At 36.8% G+C, this 24,174-nt stretch overlaps 1 protein-coding gene across 6 annotated transcripts in view; it reads right to left on the bottom strand.

The window, feature by feature from the left end:
* LOC124164382 (F-actin-uncapping protein LRRC16A) overlaps window positions 1-24,174 on the bottom strand; it is a 201,266-nt gene that overhangs the window by 38,129 nt on the left and 138,963 nt on the right. For all 6 annotated transcript variants that reach the window (XM_046541694.1, XM_046541692.1, XM_046541697.1 and 3 more), the window contains 13 exons: window positions 20,582-20,769; window positions 19,674-19,751; window positions 16,660-16,841; window positions 15,177-15,328; window positions 13,474-13,616; window positions 13,023-13,138; window positions 9,182-9,319; window positions 8,326-8,491; window positions 6,179-6,334; window positions 5,008-5,124; window positions 2,763-2,938; window positions 2,193-2,280; window positions 1,270-1,479 (listed from right to left, as the gene is read on the bottom strand). In XM_046541694.1, coding sequence (XP_046397650.1) covers window positions 1,270-1,479; window positions 2,193-2,280; window positions 2,763-2,938; window positions 5,008-5,124; window positions 6,179-6,334; window positions 8,326-8,491; window positions 9,182-9,319; window positions 13,023-13,138; window positions 13,474-13,616; window positions 15,177-15,328; window positions 16,660-16,841; window positions 19,674-19,751; window positions 20,582-20,769 — 1,910 coding nt within the window. The remainder of the gene's footprint in view (window positions 1-1,269; window positions 1,480-2,192; window positions 2,281-2,762; window positions 2,939-5,007; window positions 5,125-6,178; window positions 6,335-8,325; window positions 8,492-9,181; window positions 9,320-13,022; window positions 13,139-13,473; window positions 13,617-15,176; window positions 15,329-16,659; window positions 16,842-19,673; window positions 19,752-20,581; window positions 20,770-24,174) is intronic.

Here is a 24,174-nt window from a genome sequence, read left to right on the forward strand (position 1 = left end):
ACGTGTTAGCAATTGATACTTAATTTAAAATTTTCAAGGCATACAACTGACAAATGCAGGTTATACACTTGAGATGCATTCAGAATCTTGCATCAAATTTGGTATTTAACACAACCAACGAAGTTAACCAGTGGTTAAAAATATGGGGGTTATCCAAGGTAATTGGGTTTGGTTAACAATGTATTTAAAAACTATATTCAAGGCCATAGCCAGTAGAGGGGCAACATGGTCCAAAGCCTCCCTCGAAATTTTTTGAGTCTTCAGTATGCCCTTTCCAAAAGAGACCCCCGAAATACGCCCCTTCCATCCCTGAAATACTCCCTCCTCTAAATAAACCATCTTTCTCTGGCTACAGCCTTGATTATTACCCTAAACATATCACTTATCCTAACTGACAAACAAATTGATGGCTAAAAGGTAAGCTCCTTAAAAGTTTGCCAAATTTTACAAAATATGTATTGGAGTTACTTCCAATACTGGTACACTAATTTTAAAAAATTGCTGCTAGTTGTAATAAAAAGATACATCCCAGCATGTTAAAAGTCATATAATTTGAAAAAAAAGTCATATCATTCCATTAGCTGCAAGACTAGAGAACCCATGCATGAAGAAAATGTCAGCAACTATGTATTAGTAATGAGTTACGTTTAAGATTAATATCTCCAAAAAACAAATTTGCCAGGGCAGGGGAAATGTGTGGGTTGTGACTTGTGGGTGGCGTAGTTATGGGAGGTTTCACAATTATAGAAGTTCATTACAGGAGGTTTTCCTCCATGCACTAATCATGGTAGCAGCCTGGGAATGGAACTATGACTTTTAATAAGGAGGTTCTCATAAAATTTCACTATGTATATGGAGATTAGTAATATAGGGGTTTTACTGCACCTATGGTAAATAGGTAATTGCATATAAGAGTATGTTTCAAAATAAAAAATAAGGCCACCTTTCACATTCATTAAAATAATCTTTTCTGTAGGAAAAAGTAAAAAACCACAACAATTTAATTTGTGATAATTATCTCATAACTTGCTTTCCTAAAAAATTAATTTTCAGAAAACCCAATTCCCAGCATTTTACGTATTTAATCATTTAAGATAAAGAATTCGGAAAGCAATAGATAACATACAAAGCATTGTGTTCCATGTATTGCGTATCACTAACCAAGAAACCAGATTGTAATCATAAATGATCATTTTTGGAACCAGTCAACCTACTTGCAAAAAATATAACTCATGGGAATCATGGGAACTCCAAACGTATCGTACTAACCATTGGCGATTGATCTGATTTCTGGCTGACATCATCCCCAGTGTTAGAGTAATCGGATGCTCCAACAATAGTGCCTCCTCCTCCTCCTCCTCCCACACCACTCCCTTGCTCCGTTTTGGAGGATGACGACGATGATTCAGATGAACCAACCCTTGATCTCGTGCGCAGCACATCAGGAGTCGAGGAGCGCTTCTTTGAAGTATCACCAATCTAAAAATAGGAGCCCAACACAACAAGTTAAAATCAAAGTAATAAAAAATGAACTGAAATAATAATTACTCAATGCTAAAAAATCATGTCAAAGGATTAGTCGCAAAGCTCAAGGAATATAATTGTAAACTCATGAAAGAAATTTGCATACTTTTTTATCCACTCTCACATTTTCCGGCAAATGTTTTTAATTACGTCAAGTATTTTTCATAAATGTAGCTGAACCAATAGAAAACAGAAGAAAATTGCATTTTAATCCTCAGACAGTCCATTTTCTTAATGCCAATTATTTGTGCACAAATATTTATGGAATGCTTTGGATAAATGGGGATTGCCGCTTAATCAGGGCAAAGTGAACTCATCCCAATTTTTTCCAATTAACTCGAAAGAAGTCTAGTTGAGATAAGTCTCCTGGAATTTAATATTCTGGAGCAAAATCCTTAAAAAAAACATAGCAATAATCCAAGCAAAAAGCCAATGAAATTTAACCATTCAAGCAGTTACTTCTAAGAACTAAATTCAAAAATTAAAGGTATTAAAGGCCAAATTAAGAGCCTTTAGCCTCCACAAAGATGTATGGTACACCAGCATTGGGCACAATTAACCAATTCCCAAGCCATTAAAAAAGGAGTCATCTTCATAGACAATGCAGCAAAGAACAATAAATTGGATGGAAATAAATGTAAGCTCAGAGTAATGTAATATGGATTTACCAGAGACTTGTAGCACCTGGAAAGTGACTCTATCACTTCATCAGTAATTCTATCAGATACATGAGCCGCAACAGCAAGATTCAATTCACTGAAAATACACAAGGTGTAATTACAGGAAAGAAAATACTACAGCTGAGCAGTTAATCAAGATAAGATTAGGTATCTATGAAACATTTACCTGCACCTCTTCAAGGTACATAATTTCATTTTAAAAAGAAGATCAAAACTAACCTTTTCAGTCTCAAAGATATTCTATAGTACATACCAGTGAAATGCTCCCATATTTTTAAATTTACTGTTTTATCACAAAGAACACTTTTCAACTTTAAATTTAAATTTAAGATCTAATTATAACAGACTGTTTTTAGTCACTAAAATCATACTTGCCAATTAGGCATTATAAATATAATTAAATCACACAAATTTTCAGTCCTACAATGTAAAATCCCCATACCAGAAGTAGGTAATGAAAGTAAATTGCCACAAGGCACCCCAGGCAAAGACTGCAAGTAACAACTCTTGTCGCAAGGCATGCAAAAGCTTAAAAAATAATATGAATCCTCTACTTACTTCACTTTGTTCATGATCTCTGTTCCAGTTTGTTCCATAACGCACATTTGCACAAAATCTGCTGGCATCGCACTCTTTGCTAAGCAAGTCCTTTGTATTTCTCCTTGGACTCTTTCATCAGATAGAACATGAGGACATTGATCTTCAGCACACTTCATCATGTTTTCTAAAGTACCCTGTGTGGTTCACAGCAAAAGAATGTGGAATTAGCTATAAGTACACATATTATACTTTCACAGATTACTTTTTTCAGTCTTTAATAACAAGTACATTTTTTTCTTCATCCTTAATTGCATTCTACAGAGAAAGTTATTATAATTTTTAACAATTTCTTCAAGAGAGGAAGTCAAGTCAAATACAAAGGGATATCAAGGAATCGTTTGCTTAGGAAATTCAGGAGAACTATATCCAGAAGAAGCCAAAAAATAGTATTCTAGTTCAATGTTCATAAATTCATAAATACAGGCAAAGGTCATATTTTTTCCCCACTACCAGATAGTTAAGAAAAATTTACACTCCAATGATGGAGGCTGAGCAAATGTTCGTGAAGTATAATGCAACGAAAATGTCATAAGCAAGGGAAACATAGTAACCCGAGGGTATTATTAAAATAGAATTCAGACCAGAGATGTGAGTGAGCCAGAGAAGAATTGAGACGGGAGATGGGATGGGGAGAAAAAGGAAGATGATACGTATGGGAGTTTGCTTTTAGCATGAGAAGTAGAATTCAGGTGCTAAGATAGATTTCTGCTCGAGCATTCCACTGCAATTATTAAATAAACCACGTATCGGATTTTAGTCACCATCATCAAGCCTAGCCACCAATATACCGCACCACATCAGTGAGCTTTATTTTGGCTCTTTCCAGAAGTGAAGGAGGGGAAGTAGGCACAAGGTTCGACAGAGGGGAGTGACACTCAGAACGGAGGGGTCGTAACACAAGGAGGGGCTACAAATGGACTGAATCAAAGAGTTAACCCTGCCTTCGATTTGAGGAAAATCATCCCAAAGCTGGTTAGGAAGGAGGAAGGAGCTTGGGCGTTAAGAGTTTCTTTTTATTAGGGGCCCACTGAAACGCAGAGTTAATAAGTTCTTTAAGGCAACTCAATAGATTTTTAATTTTCTCCCGATTTTGTAAATCTACCTGATAAAATACAGAAAAAGAAACCTTGTACATTTTTGTGACACTGGTCTTATTCATATTATCACCTATGCTCTTGAAAATTTCACATTTTTAAATTAAGACTTAATGCTCTCTTCTTGCTGATTGCATTGCGCATGATTTTTACTCTCGCTCAATTTTTTCTGCAATCTTTAAAAAAAAAACAAAATCGAACGCAAAATCATCGGAATTACTGCATTAATGCGAGGATACACCAGGCTTATTATTTCCATTAGAATCCACTTCGATCGCACGCTAGCTGCATTCACGGGAGCACCGTATTCCTGTTTTCCAAGCCTCGGAGTGTGCGACCTCACTCAGTGACCACGGATACACGTCCCGCAGCAGTTGCAACCCGGGTAACTTGGGCGAGATGCGACTACATAGTGTGGTGCCTGACAGTATAGTTTCCCACGTCGAGCAGTGGTTTTGAAGCATTTGTGCTGTTGGGGTAGGCACAGGGAGAGTCGAGGAACCCATCCCGTTCCTTCTTCCCTTCCCTTTCTTGGGTTTTTCCCCTCCTTCCCTGGGACGGTTCCCTCCCTCTCTTCTCATTCCAGGTATTCAGCGACCGAGCGCAAATAAGGTGGACGCGAGCCGGACGCGCGAGGAGTCGCACCTGATTGTGCCATGCAATGTCATTGTGTAGCACGACTTCACCGAATAAAACCCCATTGAGAAAAGCTCGGTTGATTGACCAAAAAACCCAACAGTGCAAACCACTTTTCTGTATCCATGATCACACAGCCACGGATGTTTGGTTTTTGAAACCAGTTCTTACATGGAGCATTAACGATATGAGAACAACCATGTTATAGCCACTAAAAAGATCGCGAACTGGCGAAGAAAGCTCTCATTGAGTCCGGGAAACACTCTAAAATAAAAGAATACCTGCATAAATAATGCTATAGGTAAATTAAGAACATTGCAAGACATTAAAGGGAAAGTTTGGGTTATCCGTGTCTTCCGATTATTTGTGCCGTCTCTCCCCATCGTTAATTAGCCCATTTGGATAATTGGGAATCTGCTGTACGTTATAAATAATAGAAATGGTCTCCATTGGGTATGCAGAAGGAAACTTACTTGAAGGTAACTTGTGATGACACCGTGGAGCTCCTCAGATACCTGCTTCAACTTGATGTCAATTGGATTTCCTGCTTCTTCCCTCCTCTGCACAACTTCTTGTAAGCGAGGCAGTAGCTGAAAATAAACAAAGTGGTGTAATCTTATAAAATCAATGAAATGCAGCCCACACTTAAAATCATTGCTCAATTTTAGTATGTACCTGCTTCATTTTCAATTCCTTTCATGATTATAGAATGGGAGGAAAAAATACTTAGCATTCTATAAAATATATGTACAAGTCTGACGCATACCACAATGAATCTACATGCATGAATAGGGTTGAGCAGCAAAATTAATCTCTTAGATAACTTTTATCTTCACTCCTAGCTATGCACTTAGTGTTTCAGGTAAGATAAAATATTTATTTGTCTTTGGAACAAAAATAACAACGGAAGTAGAGCCATCTTTCATATGGACCGGAGTACATAATTTGTAAAAGAGAAAAAATAATTAAACCATTTGAGACATAAATTTCTGAAGATCAAACTATGGAAAGGGAGGTCTCTTTTTTCAATCAATGAAAAATGAAAAAGAAAACTTTCTCTTCCAAAAAAAAAGTCTGTTAAATCCCTGTTTCCACCAAGTTCAAGCATTAATGATTGAAAGCAATGAATTGGTCACAAATGGTAATGGTAATGAATTCATCAATTCCACTCCACTCATTCCGACAACATTCACCCACATACCTAACTACATAGTTATAATCAGACTACTGCCCAACATGGACCATACCACATTTCATCAATTGAATATAACAAATGGCCCCAAGCAATTAAATTGATAAATTTCCTGATATGTTTTAACTTCAATTTAATTAAATATTGCTCAACAAGGGTTACTACAGTATACAAGAATATTTTTATGACCAATTGTAAATTATAGGTTTGCATTATGTACCAGTATTGCGATAATTATTTAAAATTTACACTGTGCTTTCATATCCTTTAATGACCACATGTCAAAGTTTTTCACTCACACAACTACATACATATAAATATTATTAAGTAACTACAAGAGAAATCCACAGAGTAAAAACATCATATCATTCATTACATAACCAGACCTGGAACTGAAGTCCATATCTTCTGTTTCACAATAAAAGAAAAACATGATCATATTTCCTCATTACCTGCTTTGAGTTGTCTGCATCTTTCGTGAGCCCCAGAGCATGCTCAATGTCCACGCCTTGAGCGGCCGCCGCTTCTCGCGAGAGAGTACGAATAGTGTCCTGAGTCTGCACCACTAGCCTGTCAACCATTTGCTGAGTTGAACTTAACAAGAAGCCCTGAAGAAACCAAATACATCTACAATTACTTTTTGCACCTCAAATAAATATTGGAATTAAATACATATTTTCTTGTATGATGTTAGGCACGATAAGTGGAAATATTGCAATGTGTCATTTCAATAACATATTTTCTTACTCCAAATAGTTTCACAAAATACCAAACGGTTGTTTCTCCCTTAAAAAATAACAAAAATATTTAGAGTTTTTAACAAATGAGAAATATTTTTAAATGTATTAAATTTATGTATGCATACAAGAAATTAGAGTAGATAAATGAAACAGTAAAATACATAATTACATATTAGTCGCATATAAGATGAGCAAAAGCAAATTTTTTTCCATATTCATAGGGCGACCTCATCTCTTTTCATTTGACTGTTTACAACATTTATAGAATATGCAGAAGGAATTTATTCCAAAAATATTTTTCACAACTAGCTTATAGAGTTTCACTAACGTGTATGCAAGAGAATGAGATGGTTATATCGACAGAGCACTGGACTACAGAGAATGGACAGGAGAATGCCAGGACACTCTTCACTTACATCCACATGGTACAATTTCCTGACTATTATCACTCCATTACAAAGGAAATGAAAGGAAACACTCCTCCTTAAGTTAATGTGTGTGGTTTAGATGCCTTAGTGATAGGTGAGCTCACTCGAATAACTAAAATTTGGGTTGCAATGACGAGTGAAAGCTATTCCTGCCCAGGATTTGCCTTCTGATGTGGCAGCTAGCTTTGGCTATCCATCCAGAGAGACTGCATTCAAACTCCCCAGCTGATGAGGATTCAAAATAGAAGCCCCATCCTCGCTTGGGCATGTGTTTAAGGCACATTAATTACAGGGCATTTATTCTGGTTCTCTCATAGCTAAGGCCTAAGGTTGCTCAGTGGCTACCACTAACACTAGCAAGCCATAAGAAGATAACACCAGTGGATATGCTTTGGGATGGGGGATGGTATGGCCTGGGGTGGCGACCCCCTCCCCCACGCAACGAGGGGTCCAGGAAAATTTTTGAACAATAAGCATAGAAACACATTTCACATCATTTTGTCACTAAAATTTAGCTTTAAGCATATGCAGATATTATGAGTCAAAACTGTAGGTAATAGTTTTAAATATTTTTTTATTTCTCTGAGCAATCCGGAGGCGGATGTATCCCCTCATCCCCACACAAAGTCACGCCACTGGGTAATACAACAATCACCAGCCTGAAACGCACAATCATTTTTCACATATGAGTCCAGTGATCTTTCCAGCTTTGCCTTATTAATTTACGCTTATAACCATTTTATTTTCATTAATTTTATGTCACAGGGTAACTTGAGGCAATCTTGATGTCAGCGGTTACTAATTTCCGTGTTTACTACGCCTGTTTTAATAAAGCTCAATGGTCTTGTGCGCTGATTTGCTGCAGCTGTATTTCATTCACCTCTTCAGAGATAGAAGACAGCAAATGGTGGAAACAGGGTCACGATTCCTACCATTGCTGCTATCCCTGAAAATGCTGATGCCAAGAATTATCATTCGAGCTGCCATTGCCTCCATCCCAGAACTTGTACAAGAAAAATGATCTTGTGATTCAGGCAGGCAGCGGGAGTTGCTGATTTCTTTGTTAACTTAGGTTAGCGATCCCTAATAATAATTAGAATAAATGCCCACCAATTTCTTCATAGGATGGTACATTAGATAGTGATCATCTCAGTACCTTTCATTAAAAGTACATAGGTGAATGACAACGCCACATTTCTCTCCACCACTCCTCCCCTCTCCTGACCAAACAGCAGAAGTGATCTCTTTCAACCCCGCCATGTGAATGGCAACAATTAATGTAGGAGTAACAAATGATTTTCAAAGACAGACATTATTCGTCCATAAGAATATGTTCTCATGTTAGAGGTGTTCATAAGCGCTGAAGTGCCCAATTACACAGGTTTCATTGTGCTTCAAAACGGAGAGAATACAAAATACAGGGACACCTACCTGTTGCAGCCTGAACGCCTGCCCATTGCTGTATTTCTTTGGTGAGACATTTCTATGCAGGAGGTCTTGTATCCGTCTCATGATTATTTCAGTTCTTTCAGCGGACACTTTCATGCATGGCATGATGTCGAACACAGGAAAAGGCATGTACCTCAATGTGAAGTTACTGCAAAAAAAAGGAGAGTAAAAACACACACTGGACACACAAAGAGTCGAAAGAAACAAGTCTGCATGTTTGAATGGTTTTGCACTAGTAAGTCACAAGTATCACAAAATAAAGGCCACTATGGTACATATTTGTGGAAGGTAGTTTCATAAGGAACTTGGCATTGCACTCTTTGCAAGCAAAAAATGAGTTTAAACCTTCATGAAAACTGAACACAATAAATTTAAAAAAATGCGTTATTTCTCAATGAGACTCATTTTTTTAATTTTTTCTCATTACCACGTTATAAGCCACTATATATGTATTGCAAAAATATTCAGTTAAGATTATAGATAAATTAATTCTATGTTAATAGATACATAATTACAATTGAGCCTACTCTAGTTATAAAATCCAATCGATAAAATTTATGAAGTATGTACTGCAAACAATAGTATTTAAAATATCCACCAACTCCAATATGTATGTACTTGTAAATTACAAGTAATTATTAAAAACAACCCTCTATACCTACCTGTGTGTGTCACCTACAATCAAAACTTTTTCATTATATTACAAAAAATTAGAAAGAATTAAAACTTAAGAGTTTCATGAGCCTTGTTCATTCATACAGTATATAAAAATATGTCAAATAAATTGACAACTGTACATTGGTAGCTAAAGTAAAATAGAAAACAATCATACATTTACCTTTCCATAGCATACGCTAAATCAGCATACCCCTGCAGAGTTATATTGTTGCGATCATAAATGATATTACGGAGGCGAGAGTTGATTTGAAGAGCTTTAGCCAGCAATTTAGCACCACCATCTCCCATTAAATTACCACTGCAAATAACAATGTAGAATTAGCATAGGGTGAATGAGCAACAAATCAATCAACACACAACAAAAAACCAATTAACAAAATGGTACGAGGTTGTTCACACATCTTCAAACTTGCAGATTAACCCCAGAAGCAGAGTTAGCTGCCATTACGTTGCAGCGACGGAGCAAACAGTTGCAGTCACAATGGTCCGTCCTTCGCAATGGACGTTGCAGGCACTTCACATTGTGATCAGCCAGCAACCAATTATGTATCAACTTTGGTGGGTAACCAAAACATCGTAATAATACCGTCGCTTAAATAACATCGTGTAGCAGTCTGAGCCACTACTGATGGAGGATGATACATACGTTAATTATAAAGTGATGTTATCGACGGCACATCATTCATTTATGTAATTGGAACAATTTTGAAGTTTTCTGATGCCCGCTATGCTTTTATATACAATTACTTCATCCATGTCTTTGTACGCACTGGAAAATTCATCATTTAGGACTGCCTGTGCTTGTATTATAAGGTGAATACCGTATAAGCGCGTGTAAGAGGCACACCTTTTTTCCCAGAAATTGCAGCCGAAAATGGGGATGTGCCTCTTACATAAACTTCTTATCTTCCCCCCTCCCCTTCACCGGTCGCAAGTCCAAGGGGAGCTGAGTGGCCTTGGTTTTCAGCGTGAGTCAGTCATCTGAAACCCTGGGTCAAAAACAAGCGGCAGGGAGGGGAGTTTCTCCCTTAATGACGTATTTTTAGAATGCTCCTGTTTGCTTTTCTTGTAAGCATCGCGCCGTCACGTCGGTACCCCAGAGGTGAACATGGAAAAGATCGCGCGGGGGTTTTCGCTCCGGAGGGCTTGCTAAATTTACTGCTACGAGTGTAATCGCTTATCATATGTAGAGAAACACGTAGTTTTGAAGGACGTACGTGGTTAATAGACAACATCTGTCTTGCCGAGCAATTTCCATTACGCTGAGGACCTGATTTTTCAAAAATCAACTTCAGACGCTAATATGAGGAAAATATATCGGTGTCAAAACCTGCTGTTTAAAAAATTCGAACGAGTGTGTTCATTGTTGGACTAAATGGTGGACAGAAGAAATCGGAAGTTCTTATCAGTGAAGAGCGCTGAAGGAGTGGGCCAGGGGAAGGAGCGAGCTCCCTCCCCTCCGTATTTCAAGCTACGAGGCTATGAGCGAAGGAGCAAGGGAAGAACACGTCCGATCTTGCATGTGACGCCGTTGCCTTCAAAGTGAAGGGGCGAAGACACAGCAATTTGATACACGCAGTTTGCGCTGCCTGATGTTTCCAGTCCGTCTCGTCTTGTTTGGATGAGCTTATGCCACGGTTGTTTCTTCCGAAATTGTGCTGTTTGGACTATGTTGAATATTAGTAGCCTTGCTTTAACGATAAATCTTTGTGTCAATCAATTAGAGCTTAAAAAAGCTTAAATGCTGTCAGATATACGTCGCGTTAGGTCTCATTTTTTTTAGAATCTCGTGCGTGTCATACAATTGCTGAAAGAAATCGAGATATCTTTGAGCTCAGTAGGTGACTCACCTAGCATTTGACCTCCAGATACTGGGAGCATTGAACCTGGTAGACCGAAAAAGGTCAGTTGGTGAGATGGGGTAAGGATGAAACATGTTTCCATTTTTCCCCTGTAACTTGATATTTTCCTATGGGGTCTCAGAAAGGAAAAAAAAACGGCAGAGTCATTGGCTGATGGAGGGCCGAGGGTGGTTCCGTTAAATCTACGACGTGGTTATTATCCTACGGCGCTGAAATTGCCCCGATTGTGGTCAAATCTATTAATCAATTTAGTATTGCAAGAGGAAATTTTGATAACTGTCGAAATTCCAGGCATACGTCTGCAACACCGCACAATAGGATAAAAAATGCCGCAAAGTTTTTTTTTCTTTATAGCTTCGATGCTCAAAATAGGGGTGCGCCTCTTACACGTGTGTGCCTCTTACACACACTTATACGGTACAACTTTTACATTACTTTGAATACAACTACTTAGAGATTTATACAAACATCTTTTGTGCCAAAATAGTGTTGTTTTCAATGTGACAACTCCCATTAATCTACTGTTAATAATCACAGTGCCAGTGATTGTAATGCACAAAGTTTGACATGGTTGAAAAACATTGTCCAAGAGTTGTAATTATCAGTGTTCCACCACAATTGAATTGTACACAGTTCTATTACGCTACTGATAAATGTCTGATAGTAATGTAAAAATTGTCAGTGGCGTGTTCACCTCCGTTTTTCAACCTAGATATGACATTTCAGTATCAAGCTATCGAGATCAAAGCTGTATGTGAAGTTTGTTTTTATAGCATATCATCGAATAGCAGTGAGAAGGGTCACCTGTTCCATTTGTGTAGGCTATATTAAGACTTTAAATGTGTTGCTCTGTGATTTTAAGTTTTAGGTGATGAATATAAGTATGGTAGTGACTTCCAGTTTTTGATGATTGTATTTGCCTATTTCCCACTATATTTTCATGGTGTGTGCCAGTATGTATATCTTTTGTGGATTAACCTACATTATTGAAATACATTGTACCTTGTGTGTGAGTTGGCAGTGGAACTGATTTGCGATCTCACGTATGTGAATTGTGTGAGGACTGTTTTGTTGTGAATTCGTGTTCGTGAAACCAAGGAAATGGTGAAACTCTCTCAATTTATCCCGAAAATGAAAAATCGTTTAACAATAAGTGCATTTCTTGTGTTTCCTCAACAGTCTATGGCTTTTCATAGATAACTACCTAAATATTATTTTATATTATTTTAGAAAGTGCTTTCCTTTTGCTCTCTGAATTGGCATTAGTTTTCCAAATCACGCTACTTACACGAAAGGAAAGCAGAGCAACATTTTTTTTGTTCTTTCACAGGAGTTAAGTGCTTTTGTCTGTGATTAAGGCTCTCCAGCTAAGTATACATGAATGTCTCATGTATTCCGCGGAATAGCGTTACCCGCCATGGTTGGTGATGGTCAGAGTTATTTTTTGGGGTCAAACCCCTTCCGTGCATCGCGCTTAATGTAAACCATTACTCAATCGGAGGGGGTTCATGCACAAGCAAATGGGGAAAAGAAAGAACCGTCTAAATAGGCCTGGATTAGATTTTTGCAATGGTATGTGGTGCGCAAGAAAAATATTTTCGGAAAGTCACAATGAGAAGTTCCCGTGACATGGATTATCGGAAACTTCGCACGTTGCAGCAATGTAATCACCACTCCTGTAACGCTGCTGGAACCTTAAGTTGGTTGCATTATAATGTGCCTGCAACGTTGCGGGACCGTCAGTTGCTACTAGGGAAATGTGTATTCCAGGAAATGCCGGCAAACATAGGTAACTCAAAATAATAAAAGATACAATAAGAGGCTCTGATTTTCCAGCTTCAAGAAATTAAAATTACACTTTAGCAAAAGCTACAGGTTGATACTTATGATTCTTGTAATTTATGAATCAATATTTTGAGACATTTACAAAGTTGTTCATAGATCAGCATTTTTTAATTGGCCATATTTTATAATGTTTTTGGAATCTCCTCGACATTACTATTGGAAGTCGACTATGCTGCTCCTACAATATTTTTTTGACCATACACACTGTAAATCAAATTTAAATATCAAAGCTAATATAGTTGGTGCAAGAAAAAACTTCTGGATTATATAATACGAGCAACATACATAACTCACCTTATATCTATACTTTGAAGGCATTGATTACTTCCTAAGGCATTAATGAGATTATACAAATCTGACTTCAACTTGGAGTCAGGAATAGATAAGGACTGAAGAACACAATCTTCTTCCTGAAATATAATGGATTTTTATTAATTTCTCAATCACATAAGGTTGTCACTAAATGTATAATATCCAGAAAAAAAGAATTGAAAATTTACTGATGAAATGGCATTATGATGGTATTTCACTGAGAACTGTGATAAAACAATCATCAAGTAATGGAAAATTACCAAGAATGCAAAGACGTGATGAAAAAATTCCATCTCTCATTAGATACCTAATTCCAATTACATAACATTAACTTATTAGATCTGGAATAAACATATATATAATGTCAAAAGGAATTATAATGCTGTTCAGCAGAGTAATAACTAAAACGTCCATAGATTAACAAAAAATGTACCTGAATCATTTGCACCACGGCTTCCATAACACAGGCTATATGCTTTGCCTTCATATTAATCAAATTTCTTCCCAAATTCAAATGTTTAATTGACTTGTTTTTACTAACTGCTGTCACAACAGAAGCCAATTCAACATCCATATCTGCAAAATTTGAATATATGATGATTAATGACAACAACAGATAAAACTATCAACATCATTCTCCTGCATATCACAAAAGTCATATACTAAAAAGTCTCTTCATTTAGCATGACATTGTTAAATCTGCAGCAGTAACAACTATGCAGTACATAAAACATTTTTATGCCAGTGAAAAATAAAATTATTCAAAGAAAAAAACACATAAGAAAGAAATTTTTTGATTTTGAGCTTTCAAGTGTGTGGATAGTAGTTCTCCTTGATTCATTACAGACAACATCATCAGGACCACGTACAAAAGCAGTATTGTTAAGAAATAGATATAATCTCACACACTTAAAATTCTGAAGATATTTATAGCATTTAAAGTACATATTATTAACAACTTCAAACATAATAACGCATGCATGAAATCTATTGAGGTACATATGAAAGCCCAAAGTGAGCGCTCCAGCCTCTTGATTGATTGAGTACATCTAAAACCAGGTAATCATTAGAAATAATAATTAAGAGAAATGAATTTCTTGGCTATCTTAAGTTAGGGACCACAAATGATACCAGAATAAATGCCCTGATGTAAACTTTGACAAGGCCTACATCAACAAGTCAAACACAGCCAACTGTCATAGCTCTCAGAGGAGTTAATGAATGATAAATGCAATAAAAATACCACAGGTAAGGACAAAAATTTACAACACAGCTTGTGACGATTGATGTAGGCCTCAAGTTAGCAAAAGTCAACAGCATCAGTTCTCACTCCGTAAGAGCTTAAGGCCACTTTCACACACAAACCTACAAAACCAAAGCCATCAATGGTGCCGGATGTAATACAATCAAATGAAAGCTTTCACACATTATACGATTTAGCACCATTGCTGGTGCTTTCACTGGTACCAGCAATCAGTTTCAATGCTTTTATATGAACACTTTCAAACTCATGATATGGATTGATTCCACCAATGACGCGTGGGGATGTTCTAATCAGAAAATATCTCTCTTACAGGCTTCTTACAAAATTAGGCCGAAAATCAAACTGGCAACTGGAGCAAGCAATGCTGGTGATGTGAAAATAATCTATGGCCAGAGTCAGCAACATTATTGGTAATGACACCAGCTTAGCTGGTACATACATGCAAAAATGGCATACAAGAGTCAACCTAAATCAGACAATAATCAGCAAGCCATAAGAGGACAGAATGAGATCAGTCAAATCAAAATTTCAGTAAATGTTAGATTCAGATAATTGCCTTAATTAAACTGGCATTTAAATTTTACATGTGGACATGCACATTGTAATAACTTTTTAGCTCAATGCAGGGGCGGATCCAGGATTTTTTCTGGGAGGGGCACAAGCAAGGACGTATCCAGGATTTTGTTCAGGGGGGGGGCACAAGGATACCTCGTAATACAAAACGAACGCAATGATATTACGACCGTATTAAAAATCTTGCATATTTTTGAGGGTCTGGGGGGGGGCACGTGCCCCCCCCTTGGATCCCCCTATGGCTCAATGGGTGTGTCAAATCTAAAATAAATCAACCATAATCATTGATAAGTACTCACTGTTATCACTAATATCTAAACTTCCTACACTCCTCACTCCATGAATACAAGATTCAAGCACATGGGCGCCTTGAGCACTTAAATTATTGCTGCTCAAATCAAGCTCAATGTCAGTAGTCGACTCATTACAGGCTAATCCAAGCAGGAGATTTCTGAAAATACAAAATAAGAGTATTACCAATTAAAACAATGTCATAAATGAGTGAATAAACAGTTCACAATAAAATTTAAGGAAGAGACTTGACAATCTCTAATGGAGAGCAGGTGTGGATTAAGGAACAGTAAACCCCCACTTTCCAACAGGTACAATATCTGTATATTATTACTGTCTATTTTTCCATTAATTATGCCCCCACCCCCCTAATCTAAACCTGATAGAGAGGAAATTCCTTCTAATCAATTTTAACTTTGGTTTCAGGGCCATGCTTTTCCTCCATCTTTAGAGAGTATTCTATTGAAGAAGTTGTTGTTCTGAGGTAGAGAAGGGTTTATAATTGAGACTTGCCACTAGATGGTGGGTAGGGAGGAGTATGGGAGCATTTTTGGAGACAGACTATGCGAAAGCGATAGGGGGAGGATCCAACCAACAGCTAAGTGAAGGCTGAGGCTCTCTCGTATGTACGTATACAAACATTGCTATTTACATTTCAAAGTTGTGAGATAGCAAAGGAAAAAGTATTCCATCACTCCAGGCATTCAGTTAAAGATTAGAATATAGAGTTATCAGGTTGCCCACCAGGTGTGCAAGTGAATTGGATAGTCATTATCATGACAGTCTGCCACCCCTGTCTGGAATGATTAAAAATAGAAGACAAGAGACATCAAAACCACAAGAAAAGCTGAAGGAAGTGGGAATTGTAGCCAATTGCCTCCTTGAAAATGATGATGATGTGAGGATGAGGAACTTGATATGTACATGTAATCACAAAATTAAAATAATAACTGTTCATTAACAATTATAAGCTATCTTCACTCGTTATTCAGTGATAATTTTTCAGAAGTTGATTTTGATTGAATTTCCTTTTCCTGTCACGATCTCTTTAGGTCATCTGCCGAGAAGCATCTAAGGGCATTTGGTCTTCCAGCACTCAAGAAATACATCACATGGCAGCAGGTGAGGGTGATTGCACGTTAGCTAATTGACTATTTGAGAGTCCACCAGCAGCCGGATGATTCCAAACTGCCCAATCCTCCAAAGGCCTTCAATGCAACGAACTGAGAGGACACTTTGGTAAAATGATCCATGTCCCTCATTTCTAAGAAACATAAAATTGAAGATTAAGCTTAAATACATTTAATCATGTAACGTTATGTGGAGATCTATTTACATATTATTAGTCCCTCAGATAGTGCTTAAGCTTCATCCCTGATACAAACGCTGGCCCGGTTTCACCTGCATACCTTATGGGAAACTTGAAAAAAGTTGCTGTTAAAATCTGAAACAGAATTAAACTAATTGTATTATAATCAAACATGTACTTACTTCAGAGCTTCCAAAGGTAATTTACAATGCGACATATTTAGATGCTTCAAACTGAGTGTGCTGGTAAAGAACTGCTTAAATGAGGGTGGAACTTCTTTGCCCTTTTTGGTGTTGAAAATGTTGCGGGAAACATTTAAATGTGCTAATGTTGTCGTGCAACCCCGCAAAAGAGCACCGAAAACCTATAAAAATAAGACAATTGAAATTTGATTAATTAAACATCCAACTTTAAATTCAGGCAGTAATAAAATAGCTACTATATCTTCAGCTCAACCACTACCCTGGCAATTAAGTGAACTTTGACTAGGCAAATCAAGAGCCTAGATATATAATGAAAGATGAGGGCTAATTCAGAGAAACCATAAAGAAGACATCCCTTCCGCTCATCTATAACTTAGCCATCATTTTGAAATTTTCAAGTTTAAGGATTACGTAGACCTGGGTCAACTTTTCTCAGAATTTGAAAAGTTCACCCCAGTTTTTCACAGATGTATTTTTTAAATATTTGAGATAACTACAGGCACAGATTTGACAAACATCTGTTTGATAAAGTCCGAAAATTTCACGGAGATAATGTAAGCTTAAAAGGAGAAAATATAACACTAAAACAATGAAATGGAGGGAGGGAGAGACGAGGCCAGTTTAAAGTATAAGCTAACTAACGGAGTCCTTCTTGACAAAAAAGCATAAAAACAACTATGTAATACATAATTCTTCCAACTTTTCATATCTATCTCACGTATGTAGGTATTATTGTTTCCAATAATATGTAGATACCCATGAGCCCCACTTAACTGATGTGGTCAAGTCGGTAAAAACTCAGATGATTGGCACATATAACGTAACCTGCATCCCTCACCCGTACCACTCCAAGAGCCAACGAAGACAGATGCGGGGGCGATTGGGCTAGCGAGACAGGAGTCAAACTCCAGGCCCAAAAAACCTTGTGAATCTAATGCACTGAGGATACTCACGTTCACGCACAAGTTGAGACGTGGAAGTGTTTACTTTCAGGCTCCTTGGCAAGATTTTTCCCCTCTTGAGGTTCATATTTGGACTCAACGTTCACATATTACGTAAATGTGGCTCCATAGCTGACAAGATTTGTTTCACATGCATTTGTTTTGATTAAGTTTTGGGGAGGGTTCGAAGAAATTAATTTTTTTTTTTCATTTCGTAAAAGAATCATTCTCAACATCAACATACTAGAAACAGGTGACTCAATAAATAATTAATACCGAATTTTTTGAAACGACAGAAATTATTAAAATAATGACTATCAATGTTAACACATTTATTTCAAAGCAGATTCATTCACCGAGAGGAAATAATATCAGAGGAAGAGGCAGAGGTTGTATCTTCGTGTCCTTTCGGCTAATTACTGTTCAATATCATATGAGAAAAGTTCTGACTCATATTAACTACAATTCGCACTAAATTATCAGAAAAAGTCATAGTTAAAACCTTTTTGGTAACCCTAAAAGAGTAAGAAAAATATTTTTAATTCGTTTGATTACACTGAGGAAAAATTTTTAAGTAATTTTCTTTTGAAAGACTTCATTTTTTTGCTATGTATTTTAGGGTAAAATGCTGGCTTCAAAACTGCAGTTAGTTTTCTTCTACCACATCAAGTTTTTTCATCATTCCTTGTGCAATTGTGATCACTTTCTATTTGATTGAGCGTCGATCACAGGACGCATCATTGCTCTCAAATTGGCTGACATTAACCTTATGCGACTGTTGCCGTAGGAGGCCAGCGACAGGTGTATATGTTGTCTAGTTAAGCATGAGATATTAGTGTGAGATGCAGGCACGTAGTCCAAAATTTGCTCAATGTGCAGCTTCAGAGTTTCGCTGGTTGCATACACTGATATTTTGTCTTTAATTGACACGCATCAGAAAACCATACCTTTTTATAGTTCACCTATAAATTTCGTTTGAATATAGCAAAAAATTAAATTCATCGTTGGCTATTGGCAGTCATTATGAAATGTAACCACAGCACACTCCCGATGATCCCAATGGCTAATGATGACGAGGAGAGACGGCACGAATAAACGGAAAACACGGATAATCCAAACTTTCACTTTAATGTCTTGCAATGCTCATAATTTACCTAAAACAAACAATATATGTATTATAATTTATGCAGTTATTCTGTTATTTTAGAGAGCTTCCTGGATTCATTGAGAGCTTTCTTCGCCAGTTCGCGATACTTTTAGCGGCGATAACATGGTTGTGCTTGTATTATTAATGCTTTATGTAAGGCATGGTTTCGAAAACCACACATCCGTGGCTGTGTGATCACAGATGCAGGAAAGTGGTTTGCAGGAATGGCTCAAAACCACTGCTCGACGTCGGAAACTACACTGTCAGGCACCACGCCACGTAGTCGCGTCTCGCACAAGTTGCCCGGGTTGCAACGGCTGCGGGACGTGTATCCGTGATCACGGAGTGCGGTCGCACGCTGCGAGGCTTGGAAAACAGGAACACTGTGCTCCCGTAATGCAGCTAGCGTGCGATCGCTTCTGTTTTACGAAGTGGATTCTTATGGAAATAATTAGCCCGGTGTATCCTAGCATTAATACAGTAATTCCGATGATTTTGCATCCGATTTTATTTTTTGTAAAGATCGCAGAAAATATTGAGCGAGAGTGAAAATCATGCACGGATAATCCGCAACACGGATAAACCGCAGCCGGAGTCGGCTGTACATGCATAATAATATTTTACTCCTGACTTTAAGTTATCTGGAAAGCATAGCTTGTACAATATGAATGAAGGTCAAGTGAAAGAAGCTATCACATAAAATTGGCGAGGAGGATTTAAATTTAATATCCCAATCTAATTTTTTATTTCCAATTTAATATCCAATATCTAATAATTGGGACTTTTTCATATTCATTAAAATACAGAAATCAATATCTGGAATCAACCATTCAACTCTAGTTTCATCTTAAAAGATATGAAATAAACTTAATATGTACAATGTATTTTTTTACAATCATACTCACAGTTTCTAAAACAGAATCTGTCCCTGAGATATCAAGGTGAGTTATTGTATTTGGCTGTGCAAGGAAGTTGTACAGGTTCTGAAATCAAGAAAAGACATAAGAATAATAATTATCCACTGAATATGACATCAATTTTTTTAATTTGAATATCATAATAATTGATAAGTAAAGATATAAGAGTCAAGGAGTATACAATGTGCATGGTTTTGAGGACCTAAATCAAAATAATAAGGAATCACATCCACTATTCCTCTTGAAGAGAAATTGTTAAGGATGTGCTTCAATAATACTGTACTTCATAATTTAATTTTAAAGATTTTCCTCAAAATAATTTCACTGTCTCCCAGTCAACTACACAACTTAGCTGGTATCATAGACATAATTTGGGAATAGCCACCCAAAAATTTTACATATCACAGATTAAAATTGAATGTTCCGTACAAATGGAAAAATTCCAAAATTAGGTATTAGGTAGTGGATTATGAGAGCCTTCAAAAGCAACAAGTTTTTTCCTATTTTTTTCCAAATTATTATGGAGCATTTTATGAATCACTCCAACTTCCTCAGCAGCTTGCTGTTAGTTTTAAAGAATAATGATGGATACCACTGAAAACATGTTAATTGTTTCTATAAATGCCTCAAATCTGAGAAGATAATTTTTCAAAGAGAGCTCAATTTAAATTTATTGCTAACTTTTTCCCTTAGCATCTGCCTTGATATTTACTCTATCCAAATGATCAGTCTTTCTTGTGCCTCTTCTAGAAGTTTCCTCTCCTTTCCCACTCACCATGTCAGCACTTTACCGTTCCTCTAGCTCTCTGTCCATTTCTCCTCCTTCTCCACTCTTCAAACCCATGTTCCATATACCAACAAAGCCAAAACAGATTTATTACAGAAAGGATACTCACATTGACTTCATCTCTAAGGCAATTTCCCGCCAGGTTGAGATAAGTGAGCGTATTTGGCATATACTTGTTCAGTGAGAGCGCATGAGCAATCTGGTTGACACCCTTGGAAGACAGATAGCAATGCGATAGGTTGAGATGAACCAAACCTTTGGAGACTTTAGCAATTGGATTACTGAGATGGGAGGCACCTGAAGTTCAAACACAAAGCATTGTTCATTAGCATTGCAGACATTGCACATGATTACTCTTGGAGGATATTTACAGAGCACATTAAAATGCCCCCAATGCTTCCTCTCAAATTTCCCAAAGGCATCTAGGCATTAAGTTCACTCACATCCTGTTGCAAGAGGTAAGGTTTCAGGAAGCCACAAGGACTTATTACATATACACATATGTACAAACTGGTTGAAACAGGGGAGGATAGAAATGAGACTTTATAGGAAATTCAATTATTTACCCCTATGAAAAAATTGTATAAACCTGCATAAAATTTGTATACACTCTTATACAATTGTATATATACAGGTTTATAAAATGTTTTCATAGGGGTAGACTGCATATAAATATGCACCACCCAATCATGACTTCAAAAAGAAGCCATAAGAATATATTAAAATTGCCAAAAATTGGAGCTATCAACTACCTTTCCAAACAAATAGGAGAGTTGGGTTTCAAAGTTGAGACTTTAGGGGAGACTTTTCCTGATAGAATATCGATTTGCCTTTCATTACCATAAAAACATTTCCATAACCTCTGGTTACAATGATTATGAAGTTCATCACCTGCGAGCAATGTTGTAAATGCAACAATCCATTATTTTCCTCACTAAAATACTCTGACATAACTTGTGTATAAAGCTTGAATCACGCAACGATCATTTCCAAGTGATCACTCAAAAATGACGAAAAAAATGATTGTGTGATTCAGGCATTAAGCAGATAATTATGAATGCTGATTCATTGATTCAACAAAAAAAATATAAGGGAAATAACAATTATCTCTTCAATATAAAATTTAAAAACTTTCATAGAAAATCAATTTCTTACATGTACAGAAGTTTTCATCAAGAATTTTCAACAAAATGTATAGCTCATTTACGACTGAGATTCCAAAGTGAATGACCTCCCAATATTCCGCATAGCTTCTCAACAGTCGTCAAAAAAAAGCTATCGGCTTAGCATCTAATGCATACATTGAAATATGCTTATTCGACTGACAAGAGAGAAGGCAAAAATTCGTAATAGGTTTGGAGTGAGAGCACTGTAAGGGTGGTTGAGCCAAATCTGCTCATGGAGAGTACCAACACTGTAATGCAATAGGTACACAGTATAGAACAATAGTCCCCACTATTGAAGATAAAATAGGACAAATAGATTTCTGTAGGGACAATTAGTAGGGACTAAATTTACCAAGGAGATATTTGAATCAAAAACTATGGAAAAAAATGGAATGACAGACTAGGTTTTACACTGACCAGATCCCATTTTATTGAAGTCAACTATTCTGAAGGTCAACAACTGATTTTATTTATTTTTTAATTAGTAAATCTCTAATGCATAAACACTGATAATAAGAGAGACTGGACGCCCTAGATAAGGCAAACACATGCACAACTAGAGAGAAAATCACAGGACAGATACAGGCATATTCAATATGATTCAATATATACATACTTATTATGCTAACAACATACATCTAGCTACCCATCACCCATGCATGGACATCACACATTTTGATACATAAAGATACTAAAAGATACAGGCATAACTAAAATAAAAAGAGTTCAATGGTATAAAGTCACTGTAAAGCAAAACGGATATCAATGTTGGCAGAGAGGATACAGACATTTGACAAAACAAATAAATCACTTCTTTCAATATTCTTAAGATGCATGAATAATGTACATGTATTAACTGTACCCTACTTTTATGAAGCTATTATCAAGATTAAGTTTTTTTTAATAAATTGTCAGCAAGTTTTCTCAGCAAAATTTAGGAATAATTAATCAATTACACAATGATATTTTCCCTACATATTTATTAAAACTCTAAACCGCTTCAACCTCTTCAAATCATTTTCAAAAAAAAAGAATAAGAGAGAAGGGACTGAAAAAGAGTTCTTACTATTTACGAAGAATACTTCACTCTTTCTTGGTTTAATTATGTACCATTAATTGATCTTGCTTACTGATTATGATAGAGGAACGAAAATTGAGATACTTTGTATTGTACTCAGTGATAATTTGGTAAGCTTTGGAAAAAAAGGATTCTCCAGGAACTGAACTTCCTACGACACTAAGAACTAGAAGTGCACCACAGAGATGCGCATGAAGGAGAGGTGCACTGAGGAGAGAGTCGCATGGAGGCTTGCTGCGCAGAGAGTGAGTTGCGCTCAAAGGGGGAGTTACACGTGGAGGGGGAGTCATGACTCGTTAAATGCGACTTGCGAGTCGCTCCCCGTCTTTTTTTGCAGAGCGCCCCTCAATCGCCAAATGGACTGGTGGGTAGAGAGAAAAAGTCGAGGGAGGCAAGGATTGAGGCAGAAGAGCTGCAAAGAGCCAGGGACACATGGATCAAAGGTAAATTAGGTGGCTGAGTTGAAGGTGGAGGGAGATGTATATAGGGAGGGGCCACATATGGGAAAAAAGTCAAAGAAACCCTAGCTCTTTTTAGCCTTACAAATTTTAGGTACTTTCTTACAATAAACACTATGCACATATATTTCTCTGTTTTTCTTAGTCAACTCAGCATTAAATTCTGCTGTAATGCCATTGAAATAAAGCAAACCTCCACTTTACAATGAGTTTGACTTATGGTATATTTGGCACACAATCTTATCTGTTTTTGCACGTGCTGTGTGAAATTTCAAATTTTCATGATTTAGTTCCGACTAGTGCAATGTTTCATCAATTATGCCTTATTTGTTTAAAAAAAAACTTTAAACTCATAAAAATTTACATGCACTGATATTCTTTAAGCCAATGCCTTGTCTCCTAATAATGCCTTTTCAACGTGCAATGAAATTTGCTTTAGGTCCTCCGGAATGGATTGATATCATTGGACAAGAGCAAACTTTTGGGCCCTCCTTTGTCGATATTTTTCAATTGCAAGCTTCAATTCATATTTAACGCACAAATTAAATACAGAGAAAATAAATTGGAATTTCTGTGCAGCAAATATTTTGCAATTTAATTTGTACGCTTGTATCTTTTCACTTCGAGTCATGGTTTTTTTAAAGCCCTTTCTTGCGTTAGTTTTCATCAGTGGCCTAGCCAGGATTGTGACATGGGAGGTTTACCGGAGATTTCAGGGCCATTCCGGGATGTATGGGGAACTCCCCATAGCAAAGGGGGGCAAATTTTCATAATGGAAATTATCAACATCTGTTGAAAATTTTGTAATAAGAAGATTAGGAACACAAGAGCCAGAACCAAGAAGCAGCAGTGAGAACTGATGTCAAGAACCAAAACAAAAAGGACAAAAAAGTAAATTCGACCTATCGCTAATTGTCACAATCCATAAAAGATTCGAAAGCTGTGATTTTCCAAACCATATTTTGCAACCAGGTCAATATATATCCCTCCTTTGTATTAT

Source organism: Ischnura elegans, chromosome 8 (assembly GCF_921293095.1).
Source record: "Ischnura elegans chromosome 8, ioIscEleg1.1, whole genome shotgun sequence".
NCBI classification, from domain to species: domain Eukaryota; kingdom Metazoa; phylum Arthropoda; class Insecta; order Odonata; family Coenagrionidae; genus Ischnura; species Ischnura elegans.